The sequence below is a fragment of the Bidens hawaiensis genome, unplaced genomic scaffold, assembly GCF_021521415.1.
Source record: "Bidens hawaiensis isolate Kalapana, Puna unplaced genomic scaffold, B.hawaiensis_p1.1 tig00030158_1, whole genome shotgun sequence".
Taxonomy (NCBI): domain Eukaryota; kingdom Viridiplantae; phylum Streptophyta; class Magnoliopsida; order Asterales; family Asteraceae; genus Bidens; species Bidens hawaiensis.
The window spans coordinates 224,888-242,264 of NW_027495002.1; the positions used below are offsets into that span (position 1 = coordinate 224,888).

Below are 17,377 nucleotides of genomic sequence, written 5' to 3' on the forward strand. Positions count from 1 at the left end.
TCATAAGTTATTAATTAAAAATTGATAGAAACCTTTACCATGGTGTATGACAACGGACGGAGAAGGGAGGACGCTGACAACATCATAAGGTTAACATCTAATTACTACATCACCAACATACCAAATGGCTACACATCCAAAAGAATTTGGTGCAGCTTGCAAGATTTGGGAAGGATCGTGGATGTCTACTTAGCCAAGAAGAAAAACAGACTTGGGGATACTTTTGGTTTTGCTAGATTCTAAACGTCAAGGATCCGCTGTCACTTGAAGAGAAGCTCAATGGTGTTCGACTTGGTAATTTGATATTAAAGGCAAATCTCTCAAGATTTGACCGAAGAAAACACGTGGAGGTCAGAAGATCAACTGCCAACTTTCCTTCAGATCGCATGAAGCCGGTCCTAAGTGTGCACGTGTCTCGAACCACAAATGGAAGATCTTTTGCAGATGTTGCCAGAGGAAGGCGCACGGAGTTTAACGGAGTTGCTTCGACCACGGGAATTAACGAAAGGACGGCTACAGACGACATCATCTGCATACCGGATTCTTTATCTCCTAAACCTTCAGCATGGTTGGATCGGTGTATTGTGGCGGAAGTTAAAAACATGGACATTCTTTCCAACATCTTGTCCTTAATGAATATGGATGGCTTGTTCAACTGTAACACTAAATACCTCGGGGGGCTTAACGTTCTGGTGCAATTTCAAAATAAGGAGGATAGAGATAATTTTCTGCTAAACTACTCGGATAGCTGGTCCAATTGGTTCACTTGGGCAAGGTGGTGGGACGACTCCTTTGTTCAAAGATACAGAATTGCATGGGTTAAAATCTTTGGTGTTCCTATTCAATTTAGGGAGGATACCGTGTTTGACTCTATTCTTGAAAGAGTTGGCAGAACCTTGTGGCCTTATGATTGTTCAAGTGAAGATAAGAACATATCGCATGGCAGGGCTTGTGAACCATCTAAGGTTCATTAACCAGAATTTTGAGGTTAGATGGCATGGGTCGAGTTTCCAGGTTTGGGTGACGGAGGAACAAGAGGAATGGTGTTTAGGGAAGAAGAGTCGTCGGTTTCGGATAAAGACGAGTTCGGAGACCTTGCTGCTGGGGTTTTTGATGATGAAGATTTTAACGAAGATGATGCTATTTCGGAGACGGTATTTTCCGATAAGGAAGTTCCCGTTGACGGTGTTTTCAGAGACGGTGTTGACTTGCCTTGCAGAGAAACTGATGTTGACGTCTCATATGTTGTGCCAATGTACAGGTGGGTGATGTTGATGTTTTGAAATCTCAACAGAAGGTTGTCTTTATGGCTTCAGAGTCTCCCCCTCTGCGGCCAGAAACTCCACGCCGTTGACGGCTTTTTCTGTGGATTCTATAGGCGAAGAAGTTAATAGCACTATTAAAGTGGGGCACATGGTTGGTTTTCAGTTGGAAGATTTGGTTAGAGCCACTATCATTGGTGAAGGTTTTATCCCATTCTTATCAATTAATGGCGCCAACGGGGTCGATAAGCTTGATTGGATTCGTAGTTTGAGGAGAGCTCATCTTTTATGTGATCAAGAGTCTCAACTTACAAACATTCTTGATATTCGAATCAGTGGCAGTTGAATCTTCTGGCAGATCAGGGGGTCTATTCAGTATGTGGAACCCGAATATAATCAAAGTGTCGTATCATGTTAAAAACAACAATTTCATTCTTCTTTCAGGTAACTGGGTTGGAGTTGATGTTAAAATTAACTTTGTTAATGTTTATGCTCTTGTTGACGCAGTGGAAAGGAAATCACTTTGGGGTGAGTTACTTAGATTGAAATCGTCCTTCACTGGGCGGTGGGTTTTCATGGGTGATTTCAATGAAATCAGGGTTAAAGAGGAGCGGTTACCAGTTTCGGGGTGCGAGGCCAACATGGCTGAATTTAACAATTTTATTCTTTTTGCCGGCCTCTCGGAGTACAACATGGGTGGTCGTCGGTTTACTAGGATGAGCGACGATGGGCGTTTCATGAGCAAACTTGATCGTTTCTTGGTTTGTAAAGACTTTCTTAACAGATGGCCATCGGCTTCGGTTACGACTTTGCCTAAGGTTCTTTCTGATCACTGCCCTTTACTTTTCGTTGCTAATCATCTTCGGTTTGGGCCTATTCCATTCAAGTTTTTTAACTCCTGGTTGTTTCGGCTTGGTCTTTTGGAGGTCGTTGAATCTTCTTGGAATAGGGCGGGTAGGAGCGGGTGGTCTAAAGAACTAACTCTTATGTCAAAGTTAAAGGATCTTAAAGACGATATAAAAATTTGGAATTCGGCTAACAAAAATGCCAAGGAGGTCGAACTAGCATGATCGGCCTTGTAGACGATATTGAAGTTAGAGCTGAAGTTACGGGTATCTCGGATGTAGATAGATTGGCGAGGACAGATTATAAAAGGAAAATCTTTGAGATAAATCAAAGGAGACGGTCGGACCTTCGTCAAAAAGCAAAGGTAAAGTGGGATGTTGAAGGAGACGAAAATACTCGTTTTTTTCATGGGTTTATTAATGGGAACATCAAAAAGTCTAGAGTTAATGGTCTCTCTTTCAATGGAACTTGGGTGGTGGAACCAAAGGTAATTAAGCAGGAAACATTCAGTTTTTCAAGAAAAAATTTGGCGAGAAAAATACCTCTAGGCCACGGTTAATGAACAGTAATTTCAAATCTCTATCGGAGGAGGATAGCTCATGGTTGGAAAGACCATTTTCCTTGTCTGAGCTAAAAGACGCCGTTTGGGAGTGTGGGAATGATAAACACCGGGGCCGGACGGGTTCACATTCAAGTTCATCAAACACTTCTGGAATGTTTTACAACACGATTTCTTTTTGTTTGTCAAAGAATTCGAAGAACGGGTTTATCCCGTTTTTAGTCGGTTATGAACAATCTACCTACATTGAGGGTAGAAACATTTTAGATGGCCACTTGATTGTAAACGAGGTCATCTCATGGGTCAAGAGTTGTCATAAAAAATGTTTGTTACTAAAGGTGGACTTTGACAAAGCTTTCAACTCGGTAAATTGGGAATATTTGGACTTGGTAATGGGTCAAATGGGATTTGGTTCAAAGTGGAGACATTGGATCTCATCGTGCCTTGCTTCTGGGAGAGCATCCATTCTCGTCAATGGTTCTCCAACTTTAGAGCTTGATTTCAAAAGGGGGGTTAAACAAGGTGACCCCCTCGCGCCTTTTCTCTTTATTTTGGCCATGGAGGGGTTAAACGTGGTCATGAAATCGGCTATTAACAAAAACTTATTAAAAGGTATGCCATTGCCAAATAATGGCCCGGTTATTTCCCATGTCATGTATGCGGACGATGTCAAGTTCATTTCGGATTGGAACGCGGTCGATATGGTAAATTTAACTCGTATTTTGCGGTGTTTTCACATCGCTTCCGGATTGAAGGTTAATTTTAATAAGAGCAAGTTGTATGGCATTGGTGTGACCGAGTCCGAAGTACGCAATATGGCAAGGATAGTCCACTGTGAACCGGCTTCCCTTCCTTTCACGTTTCTTGGGTTGCCGGTAGGGTCGAATATGGGTCTCTCCAAACATTGGAGACCCGTTATTGATCGGATTAAGAAAAGACTAAACCATTGGAAGGCTACCTCATTGTCTTTTGGAGGAAGGCTCACTCTTATTAAAGGGTCCTTGGCAGCTTGCCTTTATATTTTCTTTTAATGTTTCATGCCCCGTTAAAATCTATTCAAGAGATCGAGAAAATTAGGAGGAGATTTTTGTGGGGTGGTTTGGAGACAAAAGAAAAATAAATTTGGCAACTTGGGATTGTGTCATAAAGCCTAAATGATACGGTGGTTTAGGTGTCGGTTGTCTTAAAATGATGAATTTGGCTCTTCTAGCCAAATGGTGGTGGAGGTGGAGAACGGACAAAGACCATCTATGGGCTACATGTGTGAAATCTATTCACTACTGTCGATTTCAAGTTGATGGGAACATGACGAAACAGTCCATTTGCGGACCTTGGCAAAAGATTGCAAAAATTGGTAAATCTTTCTTGAACTTCGGGATCGACTTGAAGGGGACATTTGTTAGACAGGTGGGTGTGGGTAACTCGATTCGTTTCTGGTTGGATGTGTGGCTTGGGAGATTCAAGTTGAAGGATCTCTTCCCAGATCTTTACAAATTGTCGACAAAAAAAAGTTGTCTGCTTAGTGAGTTGGTTGTTCCGAATAAGCCCGGGAGAGTGTTGGTTGCTTTTGAATGGTCTAAAAAAAACTTATCCCATGAAGAGCTTTCTGATGTATTTGACCTGAAGGAAATGATTGAGTTCTTCTCATTTAACAGAGGTATGGAGGATGGTTAGCGTTGGACCGGCGACTCTTCGGGTAGGTTCACGGTCCATGCTATGAGACGGGTAATGACAACCGCAATTTATGGCGACGAACTTCCAGTTTGCGGGTGGGAAACTTGGGTCCCAATTAAAATCAACTGCTTCGTATGGAGGATGCTTCAAAATAAAATCCCTGTTGCGCCTAACCTAATTAATAGAGGTATGTCTTTGTTATCAACCGACTGTCGAGCGTGTGTTTCGGAGGTTGAGTCGACGAAACTTGTTTTTTTGGATTGCAACCGGGCCAAAGCGATCTGGAGATTAATCTCAATTTGGTGCGGGTGGGACTTCACTGGTCTAGACTCCTTCAAACATCTTTTGGACATCACGGAGGAACCTCAAAGTAAATGTGATCGGCGCTTATTGATCGCGATTGTATACTCCACTTTTTGGTTCATTTGGAAGCAAAGGAACGAGAGGGTGTTTAACGCTCGGATAGTGTCCATTGACTCCACGGTTGAAGAAATTAAAAGGAGTTTGTTTGGGTGGTTTAAACTTAGGTCAAAGCACAATGAAGCTGTTTGGTCTATTTGGGCTAACTCTCCGTTGCTTTGTACTAAGGATTGATAGATCTTTCGATTGGCACCTGTTGCTTCTCTTTGTTTTTCTCATGTAGGTTTCCTTTTCAGTTTTTGTATCTTTCCCAGCTTCCCTCTGGTTCTTATTTATTTTATGTTCTTGCTGTGTGAAAAAAAAAAGTTATAGTTTTTATATAGCAACAGAGAAATACATAAAAATAAGTCACTAGCATTTTGGTTGCATGCTTTATATATATATCCACACAAAAGTGAGTTTAGTGAAAAGCATTTATAAATTATGTTTTGAATATTATAAATATAGCAGTAGCATTATACATAGATGAATTAATATACATATAATTTTATATACAGGTGCACAATTTTAGTTTTTTTTTTATATATATATATTTTTTCAAATTGGTGCTACCTGTTCAGAACCCATATCTAATTTTCTCTCCTCCAGTTGAGCCGTGTCGGTGATTCTGAGATCTGTGAGCACTCTAAAAATACCTGACGCTATAAGGCATCACAGATAAATCGTCAGTGACAATAAAAGTTGCAAGATCATTAACAAACACACCTCCACCAACACTGTAGGTCCCGAAACCGCCGGATCCGATAACGAACGACTTTGTTCTTGATAAACGCTCGAGACGGGTGCGGTATAAACAAACGATCGAACAAATATATAAAGATAATATTGAACGACTCCGTAACCGGTAAAAGATTTATAACATTAAACGAACCGATCCCACCCAAGGTGAGCTCCCCTTAGGTGGTTGTTTACACCATAAAAAACACACACACATAAACAAATACAACAAGTGCTCTATTTATAACCAAACTAAAAACATTCTAGAAGCTTTCTTCCCGTTGAAGTTAAACGCGCGCCCGAAGTTCTCGTCTCATGTTTGGATTTCTAGCCGACATTAAATATTATCTTGACCATAAATTTATAACGGGTTTCGTCATTTGATATCGCAAGTCACAACTTTTTGGCCTTACAAACACAAGCGTTGAATTCAAAAGGACAAGAATAATTCATCAACCCGTCACAGCTTCTGCATTTCACTTTATTACATATGCTGAAGTAATCGCTAGGAGTGCCAGCCTTACTGCAATTTTCACACATGAAGTATTTAATAGGCTCCGTGTCATCTATCTTTACTTTAAGATTTCTGCAGAGATCATATGATGCACTTCTCGGGTTAAGAAGCATATGTTTGCATTCTTCGGTCGACATGTAACACTCAGGAATCACCTTCAAACTTCGGTACAAATTGTTCAAGCTCCCGAGAGCCTCAAACCTTTTATCATCAAGTTTCCCCAAAGTTCTGACAATTGTTCCCATGGGCAACGTCATGAAGCCGAATAGAATGTCAACAAAAGTGTGATCAGCTTCAGCATACACCACTCTCCTTTTCACCTTGTCTACGAACACTTTTATGGAGATTTTAGCTTCGTTTGTTGTTGTCGCAGCCATAATATGTTCTACAAAATATGAAAATAATATAAATGATCAATCACCTTCAAGTTCATCAGTGGACAAAACACCCAAACTATGAAGCATATTGATACAACAACTAACATAATACACAATGCATTAAGTTCATAATTAACAGAATGCAATGGCTTGAATATACAATGTTGGTTGTACTAAATTTAAAGAATTAGATGGTTCTACGAAAGATACTTAGTGAACTTGAAAATTCACATAAGAAGGTTAAAAAACTCGATTAATTAACAATAGCATATATAGCAAACTTACTTGAAAATAGGGGTGTGCACGAAACCGAAAAAAACCAAACCAAAATAACCGAACATAAACAAAAACCGACCGTTTGGTTTTATGTTTTCGTAAAAACTGAACTTTGTTTCGTTTTCATTTTTGCGTGTAACGAAAATCAAAAAACCAAACCGTACATAATTACATATAAATTTTTATTTTTTTACTTTTATATTTTAAGTATATTTATAATAGTATGTTTAACGTATAATTTAACCAAATATTTTAGCTCAATTGTATAATAATTTAACCTACGTTCATTATTTTTGACCATCTTTTATTTTTCGGCCCAAAAATTTCATTCCAACCACCGAAAAACCAATACCAAAAAAGCCAAAACTGAAAAAACCAATAGCTAACAGATTTCAAAAACTCAACAACCGACTTCCCGGTCTAAGGCGTCAATTCCTGACACGACCAGAAACCTGACACGAAAAAAATATAGGTTTTGCGTCAGCGAATTAACCCGACCCTTTTCTTAAACCGCCAACCCGCCCTAATTATATACTTACAAAGATACACAAATCAAAGACAGGAACATGAGAACATTAACTTATAAATAATATATATGTATACCAATGTAACTAGTTTAGGAAGTACCGAATTAGTGAGGAGAGGCGATGAAATTTAATTGGATTTTCACTTCTGAGATTTTGTTCTATATATTGTTGCTGGTGAGACGTAAACAGGATGAAATCGATGTCTATATATTAGGGTAAATTTAAAAACTTAACTAAAAGATAATTAAAATGTGATTTACATAATTAGAATTTTAATTTTTAATTAAAAATAACTACTAAATTATAAATTTAAAAACTAAAAAGTAAATAAAAATGCATAGATTTCGTTATGAAATACATTAATAATTAAACAATACTTTATTCATAAAAAAATATATAAAAATATTATTCCTAATTCAATTGGCTTTTAACTTTCGTTATCACTTCAAACGTGTCGTTATCGCGATCGTTAATTTGTCTCACCATACTTTGCCATTTCGAACATACTCTGGTGCTCTAAACGATCGCTTGATCTTCTCCCTGACACAAAATAGTTCCAAACTCGTGGAAACATGGACCCAATTGCCTTTGTTAACGCTTCTCCTTCTGTATAGCTTCATATTTGTGACCCTCTCCTAATAATCGATTTGGAATTTGGTTGCTCCATAAATGATTGTTTGGAGAAAAAAAATGATAAAATTTGATAAAATGATTGTAATAGGGAAAGGTTAAAATACAAAGGGGGAAAAAAATGAGAAGTGTGAGAAGGATTTGTGACCACATAAAATACACCTAAAAAATCCAAAAAATTAATTAAAAATATCATAACTCAAAATATAAATAAAAAACGAAAAAATTAAATAAAAACAATGTTTCCCTCGCTATTCTCGTTATAAAAAACGGCAAAAAGACACAATGCAGAGACAAAGGACACAATGACGAAAGTAAACAAAAGACACAATTATAACTAAAAAAGACACAATAATCGCAAAATATAACACAATGTCGAACAAAATATAACACAATTATGTATAATATAATACAATATCAAGAAAAAAAGACACAATATTAAGGAAAAAGACAATCAATAATGAAAATAAACACAAAACACGATGATAAACAAAAAGACACAATGATATTTTTCCCTTGCATTGTGTCTTTTATTTTAGAACGAGCAAGACGGTGGAAACATTTTTGTGTTTTTATTTTTTTTTGTTTTTTTATTAAATTTTGATTTATGATTTTTGATTTAAATTTTTTTAAATTTTTTAAGGGTTTTTTTTGTATGGATATAAATTCTTCTCATTTTTGTCTCTTTTGTAGAATAACTTGACCCTGTAGATAGTATAGGAATGATTCGGATAGAGTGGTATGGAATTAGTTAAGTGTATGAGGTTGTTTATGAGGGGAAAAATAGTCAAACTAGCTAGCCGTTGAACAGCTAGTCAACCACAATGGTCAAACAACAGAGCCAGGGAACCCGCCTTTATTACCCTCTGCCTTGGGTGGTTTTGTGGGGCAGCGGTGTTCACTTCAAACCCAAGGTACCTATGGAGGGTACCCGAGCCCTACCCTCATCACCCTAAGATTGTTAATTGTATATTTCCTCAAGAAAAAGTTTAGTTACATATTTCCCTCCCTAAATCATATATATTACATATTTATCAATTTAATTAAAATTAACTGATTGAATAAACTACTTTACCCTAACTTTCATAAAGATTTTTACCGACCTCAAACATATTTAACCAGTGCCAGATATGTTACCGCTGCCAGATGCGTTAACAAGCTTCGGACTCTTTAACTGGCATCAGACATGTTACCGGATTCGGATGTGTTAATCGGCGTCCGATTCATAATCAACGACATAAACTGGATATGCAATCGGCACCGGACATGTAACTGACGCGGATTGTGTGTCACCACAGGACGTGTAACTTGTGTAACGGAAATCAAATGCGTATACGAATCCAAACACGTTACTAGCTTAATTGGCACCAAACGAGAAACTGTCATCTGAATCGAGACACAAATGTTGTGAAAATGGTGTAAGGCATGTAACCAGTACTTGATGCAATGCTGTCACTTGAGGCCTAGGAATCCTTAAATAAAACTATGGTAAAATACTCATTCCATAACTTAATTTTAACAAATATTGTAATATATTTGTTTTAAGAAGAGAAAACATGTAATTTTGGAGAAATATGTAATTAATTATCTTAAGAATGGAAATATGTAATTGATATTTATGATGGGAGAAAATATGTAATTGATGAGCTTAGGCTGAGCGTTGTGGTTCTAGCGGCATCATTTGAGGCCCGACGTGCCTCATAGATTTGCTGATGTGTAAGGGTCCATGTCACGCAAACGCCGCGTCGCAGTCCTTCAAGTCATGTGAGACAGGAGCCCCCTTGTGGTGCTTACGCTGGTCATGCAAGAATGATCTCATTCCTCCTTGTTCTTATGTTTATTTGGATAACCTAACAAGTCCCTAACCGTGCCAAAATAATTTGGGACAAGTAACTTAACCCAATTATGTATAATTGAGCAAACGCATTTAGTTACCCGATAATATGAACAATAAGATGCATTGACGATTTTAGATTCATATCACACACACGTACATATCATCATTAAACTATATATCAAAGTAAACCTAATTTGCTACAGCATATTATTTTTCTTTATAGCTTTAGTCTTTTATGTTTTAAATTGTTTCAATTTAGGCCATCCAAAGTAATAAATTATTTTAATTTAAACCCAAATATTATTTTAGCAAACTTTGTTTACTTTTTACTTTAACCCCAAAGTTATTACTTTGCATTTTAGCCCCCCAAAGTTTTTGTGATTTTAATTTGTGCACTACCATCTAGTTTTTCTTTTCACATATTTTTTATTATTATCATATATTTTATGTAATTGATTCTTTTATAGCTTTTAACGTATGATAGTTTTGGAAATACTTAACCTTAATAGAAATCCATTTAAACCAAATATAACTGTTGGCTCCATGATAATCTAGATTATCAAATTCTCACAATTCTTTTAACCAAAAAGTCTTTATGAACCCATCAACATGGGTGTTCAAAACCGGATATCCGAAGTTTTGGATATCCATTCGTTTTGGTAATGAATCTCACTATCCTAATCCGAAATTTATGATATCCAAAATTTAGGATATCCGGTCGAATAGTGAATCTGATATCTGAAATCTGAAAAAAAAACCATTTTAAAAATAAACTTGCAACATCTCAAGATGTAGGTCCTCTAGATGGATCTCACAATTGTACTCAGATCAATCCGTGTTGTTAGTTAGCGGAAATCACTAACAACACTCGGATCTTAGTTTTGTTAATATAAAAGAGAGAAAATGAAGAGGTTGGGAAAGAAACTTTATTTCTAAGGGTGTTGTTAAAATAAGTTGTGTGGAGAAATGGGTAAAATGACCCTTTTATAAAGTCCCCATTTCTCCAAAGTTTACATTTTTACCGTACAAAAGAAACGTGCTGAGTACATAATACACCATCAAAAAGCAAACTGAACAACATACACAATCCTAATAACAATATAGAATATTGGCCCTAAAATCTCCTTCTAGGATTGAGTATGTCGAGGAACCCTCGTCAAGTTCTTTGCTTCGTCTTTATTTCTTAATACTTAGTACTTGTTTTGATCCAAGAGCTTGAACCAGATTGGATTTTGGACAATTCTTTATTTTCGGTTACTGTAGACTTGAATTTCAATTTTATTTTTTGGGAATGATCGGCAACAGCAAATTTTAGAAACTTCATATGTGGAAGGCTTGATATCTAATTTTCTTTTGTTGACTTTTTAAGCCGACTGGTTTCTTTCCTTGTCTTCAGACACAGTCTTCATTTTTTGGTTCAACTACCAACTTTCATGTTTTCGTCTTCTTTTAAGCGCTTCATCATCTGCAACTTCAGTTTATGCATCCAAGCAGACTTGATCTTAATCTACTGTCCATGTACAACTGGACAAAACTTAGAGCGAATAAGATTCGTTCACGGACCCTCTCGAGGGTTAACGAAGAATTTTCTTTTTCAAAACATGCCCTTGGTTTTAAGTGTTTGCAGAATAACTCTGAAATGTTTATTTTCAGTCCCTCAATTTGTAAATGATTTGTTTAAATCCCAGGTTTTCAACGAACTTTGCATGAACGACCTTGACAATAAAACACATAATTTTGAATAAAATAAAGATTTAATAAAATATGTACGAACACAATAAAAATTTAATATCTTTTTGGAATTTTTATTTATTTTAATATTACGAAAATATATACATAATATTTTGAAGTAGAAACGTAAAATAAAAAAAATAAGATAGGAATAAAGATGAAATTAATATTACATATAAAAAATATTTACTTAAAATTTTAATAAATTATTTTGTGAGAAAGATCAAGACATGGAAACACATTGTCTGTTAACGTTCTAGACCACACTTCTATTTCGGACATTATTTTGCCAGGAACCCAAAGTCGACCGTAGATATAATTTGTCCGCTTTAAACTTAACAAGTATTTTGATATCAAAGTGATATATTAAGGTATGTATTAGGCACAATGCTTGTGTGGTCCCTATTTAATCTGACAAACAAGCTCGGCCCATGGGCAGGGCTGGGAGGGCACTTCTCTTTAAGGGCCCAAGAAATTTTAAAATTTTTTTCGTATATATATTTATTTTAAGCCCAATTATATTAGAAGGCCCATTCTTTAAAATAATAATAACAATTAACAAGATTCTGTAGGGTTTGATTTTTGAACGGATGATGAAGTTATAACGAGAGATGTACATGGACTTCGAAAATCCGACCGGCGATTTGAGATTCTGTTTGGCCGGCGCCGGCTCCGGCGACCAGACCTTGGCTTCTGTCTTCACTCCTCTATCCGGTGTTTATTGATTTCGAGTGTTCGTCGTTTACCCGGTAAGAGTTTGAACCAATTTATTGATTTCGAGTGGCTTCTGTCATTCACACCTTCATCCTTATGTTATAACTTATTGGTTATTTTAAGTTCTTGTTTATTTTTTTTATTTTTAATTTTTATTTAAGTATTTATGTAGTAGATAAAAGTTAAATACTAATAATAAGTAGCTTTTAATTGTATTAAAAGATATATAACTATGCCCAACTATTTATATTATATTGTTAAATTGAATATTACATGAACACGGATTCATGTAAGCTATAATTAGTGTCTATTATTGTTAAATAATTTGATATTTGTTAATTTTTAGGAGTTTATCGGCTGGACAATTGATTATTGATAGTTAATTAGTTATGTTAATATTTGTTTTTTCGGATATTATGCCTCCTAAATCTAAACACTTATCTGGTAGTCAAAAATGAAAAAAGAGAAAAAAGAGCATCACGGTTCGTTTAAGTACTTTTGTTAGATTATTTTGCTAAAAAAACTTGTGTTTTGTATTTTAGGGCCTTTTGTTTTTCATGTCCTGAAACTTGGGGGTTTTTTTTTTTTCAGAGGAATAAAGATAAAATTAATATTTTATATAAAAAATATTTACTTAAAATTTTACTATATTATTTTTATGAGAAAGATTAAGACATGGAAACACATTATCTGTTAACGTTCTAGATAACACTTCCATTTGGACATTATTATATCAAGAACCCAAAGCCGACCGTAGATATAATTTGTCCACTTTAAACTTAATAAGTATTTGATATCAACGTGATATGATAAGGTATGTATTAGGCACAATGCTTGTGTGGTCCCCATTTACAAATTACAGACTCCATCATACTTCGGGCTTAATTTGCTTTCACAAGTCACCTCAACTTGATTTAAACTTTTCTTATTTGATCATAGTAAATTTATTGACACTTTGGACACTTTATTTTAGACACTTGACTCTATCTAGAAATATTAACATAAAGCAGAAGTTCAGGCTCTTAACAATCAGGTCCTGTATAACTACAAACAAAGAAAGTCCAAGGCTTGAACAAAAGAAAGAAAATAAAATAAAATAGAAGATTCAGGGCCTTAACAATCAGATCTTGTATGACTACATACATAAAAATCCAAGACATGAATCAAAATAAAGAAAGAAATAAATTAGAAATTAAAAATCCTAATACATACCTCTTTTAAACTTTCCTTTTCTTTTCCTTTCATTTCTTTTCTGACTCTTTTTCTTTTTTCTTTTCTTGACACTTTTTTTTGGCTCAACAGAATTAAAATTGACGCTTGATTACATAAAACAATTGTGATCAGGTAAAGAGAGGCTTGGGTATAACATGTTATTTACATTTCTGCTTTCATTGATATGACTTCTGTTGGAGTCGACAACCGCTTCATGATGTGTAACCACTAGCATAGACAGATATTTAAGTTTATATCACTATGACACTTACCCATTTGTCAAGCCTATCTACACATTAAGCAATGATCTTGTTGGCTTTTAATATATTCTTTTCATGTGCTAGAATCGTTAGAGATAATTTCTTATCATTTTCAAAGGGTCGGATCAATTTCTCAAAATTTAAAAAGTTTTTAATTATCCGACTCCCTCTAAACAGGAGCTCCCTCTTAACGGGATAGTACATTTAAAAACGTTTTTTCTGATTTTCTTAAAAGAATGTAAATATTTTTTATAAGTCAAATGACTCATTTTGGTTTTTCTTAAACTTACAAAGTGAAAATGTTTTTGGTTAGTAATAGATAACTCATTTCACCCCTCTAAAATTGTAACATATTTATAATTTTAAAACAGAAAGACAGATAGTTTTTTTAATAAAAATTGATCATGCCGAGTGATTCGACCAGAAATTCAATCGGACAGCAAATTTATTGTCAGATAAACTATCTTAAGCATGCATTATCACATTGTATGAAAAAGTTAAAGAGATTCAAACTGAGCAGCTGAAAGAAGTAGTTGGACGAGGTTAGTTTGAGAAACGGTCGATAAGTTATGGTTGAGCCATTTGAACGAGGCTGGCGTTGTTGAAGCACAAAGTACCGTATGAAACACTTCCCTTTCTTGAAGTTTTTCCTCCCATGTCGCTTTTGAAAGACTCGAATCTGCCATCTAATGGTTTAGCATCAAATAGCAAGGGTTCGTCTCCTATCATATGCCGGGTGGAACAACTGTCTAAGTACCGAATACTATTGATAGTCCTCCTTGATTGACCCTGGATGCACTAAGAGTTTAAATGGACATGGGTTCCCCAGACATTTTTGTCTCGGGAAGGTGGTACCATAAACTGACCAAACTTGATTTTATTTCCTAAAAACAATTTAACTCTTGGTGTAGCCTCACTTGATGAAGTATAATCCTTAGGAATCCAAGTAAAAACTTGTTTATTGGTTTTGATAATTTTGGACTTTTCTTTTCTTGTTTTTATAATTGTTTTTGGTGAATCCTCAGACTTTATAACGGTATATTGCAGTATCGGTACGATACCGGTGTAGAAAGAAAAAAATCGGTAAAATAACGGTATGGCGTCGAACCGTAACAATTCTAAAACCTCAAAAATTTGGTATACAATTGGTATCGACAATATACCATTTTCTCATCCCTAGTAAGAAACAAGTGGCCCATTTCGTGATTTTTGCATACCTTTGAATAGTCTCTATGAGCCAAACACAAAGCAATATGTAGTGCTTCCATTGCTATAATGAATAGAAATGGTGAGAGAGCATCTCCTTGACGGACACCCTGCCTAATATCGAATTCAAACGTAGGAGTATGTTCTATTGATAAGAATAGACGATGCCGAGCTTAAGGTTCCTTTTACCCATCTTCTCCATTTCCCTAGAAACCAAATTTGTAACATGACTGAGTCATAAACCACCAATTAATCTAGTAAAACGTTTTATCTACATTCACCTCGATACTACTTCATTAAGTATGAACACATCCTCGGTTATTTTCCTCCCGGACGCATAGGCACGCAGATTGTTTCACTGGTGATTGAACTCATCACCATCTTCATCCGGTTACATTAATGCATATCTTGAAAATTAAATTACCATTAAATACGACTTTAAGAAAGTCTCTTCATCAGAAAAATCCAAGTACCTTACAAAAAATATAAGCACAATGCGTATAATCAGTGCTATATATCTAGCACTTGTCTGCTTTCATATGCGGCGATATGAGAACTCTTGTGTCATTAATTTCAAGTTTGTCTATGCTAAAGCTCTTTTTTCCATATAACTTAACAACGTTGTCACAAAAGTGTTGTAGGCTTTAACGTGACGTTCTTTTGTACATATTCAAGTAATCATCAAAAGCATTCTCTTATGCTAGTTGACTTTTATTTATTTATGGAAGTTGCTTGTTGCTGGTAGAAAAAAAATATGCTAGTTGACAAAATGACGTTTCGATAAAGGGGAAATATTGTTTTCATAAAATTTGTTGTTTCTACAAGATAGCTATATCCTAACATAATCCCTTTACTTGAGGTGTTAATAATTGTGGAAATGATGTCAAACTTATTATAAAAGAAATATCTTAATATGAGGTGGTTCGCATGAAAAGTTCTTCTGGTCTCGCCTTTGTTGAATGGAAACCAAAAGGCCTCTTACAAATTTCAACGTATCATACTTCTTCCAAAGATATACTTGAAAATTTAATCTCCATTAACTACCACTTAATGAAAGCCTTTTCATTACCCCATAAGTCATAACAGTTTATATATATATATATATATATATATATATATATATAGCGTTAGGTTATTTTGAAAACCCTTGTTAATTATGAAAACCTTAGAAACTCTTTTGTGGCCATTGATTGTTTTAATGGGTGATGAAGATTGAATCTGGTGGGAAAGGAGGGTATAACTATTAATAAATTAGTAAAAAGTACACTGGGGGTAAAGTTGGTATACTACATAATTTTTATGTCTCTCACCAGTACACATGGAACGCCAGAGATGTTTTCACTGCTTCTTGAATGGTTTTGTCAGTTTTAGAAGTCCACTCAATGTTTTCACTGCTTATTAAATGGTTTTGTCACTTTGTGTTTCTATATTATTATTATTATTCTTGAATGGTTTTTTTTTTCTGTAACTTAACATATTTAATATGTTTACATATTTAGAAATAACTTAAGATATATAAAGATAATTTAGCATCTTTTTCAGTATGTAAAATATGTCATGTGCTTGTTAATTAAAATCTTTACAAAATTTTAAATTAAGATTACATATTTTTTAATATGTTTGTATATTTTGAAATAATTTAACATTTTTTTACTATGAAACATAAACATTTTTTATGTGCTTCTTACATAAAGGAGGGGGGGTTAACTTGAAAAAAATGTTTAAAATAATCTTTACGTATTTTATTGTATGTAGCACAATAAAAGATAAAACGTCTTTAGACTCTTTACATTTTTTAAATAAATATGTAACATATTCTAATAACATAAGTTTACATTTTTTAAAATTTAACATTTTTTTAAAATAAGTTTATATTTTTTATAAAGTAAGTTTACATTTTTTAAAATTTTTTTTGAAAAATAAACATTTTATTAAAATAAGTTTACATTTTTAAAAATTTTACATTTTTTCTAATAAAATAAGTTTAAAACGTCTTTAGACTCTTTACATTTTTTAAATAAATATGTAACATATTCTAATAAAATAAGTTTACATTTTTTTAAAATAAGTTTACATTTTTTTAAAAATAAGTTTACATTTTTTAAATTTTTTTTTAAAAAATAAACATTTTATTAAAATAAGTTTACAATTTTTTAAAATTTGACATTTTTTCTAATAAAATAAGTTTACATTTTTTAATATATGTTAAAATAAGTTTACGTTCTTAAATATGTAACACATCTAATAAAATAAGTTTAAATTGACATATTTTAGAGTTTAAATTATTAAAATAAGTTTACGTTTTTAAATATGTAACACATTCTATAAGCAATCGTAAAATATTGGTTTTGTATTAGTGGTAGCATTTGAAGTAAAGTATATTATGCCTCGTATGTAACAACTTATATTACCTTTTAAAAATATGTATACATATAAAAGTAAAAAATGTTACAGCATTATTATTATTTTATAGTATTTTGCAAAAAGTAAACGAAAGTTAAATAAATAATATGGCTTAGTAAAGTTAAATTAATAGCATGGCTTAGTATAAAGTAAAAAAAATGAGTGCATTTAATATATATTAAAGATAAAAAATAAACTAAGTAAAACGAATA

At 34.1% G+C, this 17,377-nt stretch overlaps 2 protein-coding genes across 2 annotated transcripts; one reads left to right on the plus strand and one right to left on the minus strand.

Moving 5' to 3' along the window:
• The first annotated feature begins 4,395 nt into the window (after positions 1-4,395).
• Positions 4,396-4,935, plus strand: LOC143579888 (uncharacterized). The gene has a single exon (XM_077063064.1). It carries the CDS (start codon positions 4,396-4,398, stop codon positions 4,933-4,935), a length of 540 nt encoding a protein of 179 aa, XP_076919179.1.
• Positions 4,936-5,871: 936 nt separating this feature from the next.
• Positions 5,872-6,369, minus strand: LOC143579889 (uncharacterized). Its single transcript, XM_077063065.1, has one exon. It carries the CDS (start codon positions 6,367-6,369, stop codon positions 5,872-5,874), a length of 498 nt encoding a protein of 165 aa, XP_076919180.1.
• Positions 6,370-17,377: the final 11,008 nt, after the last annotated feature.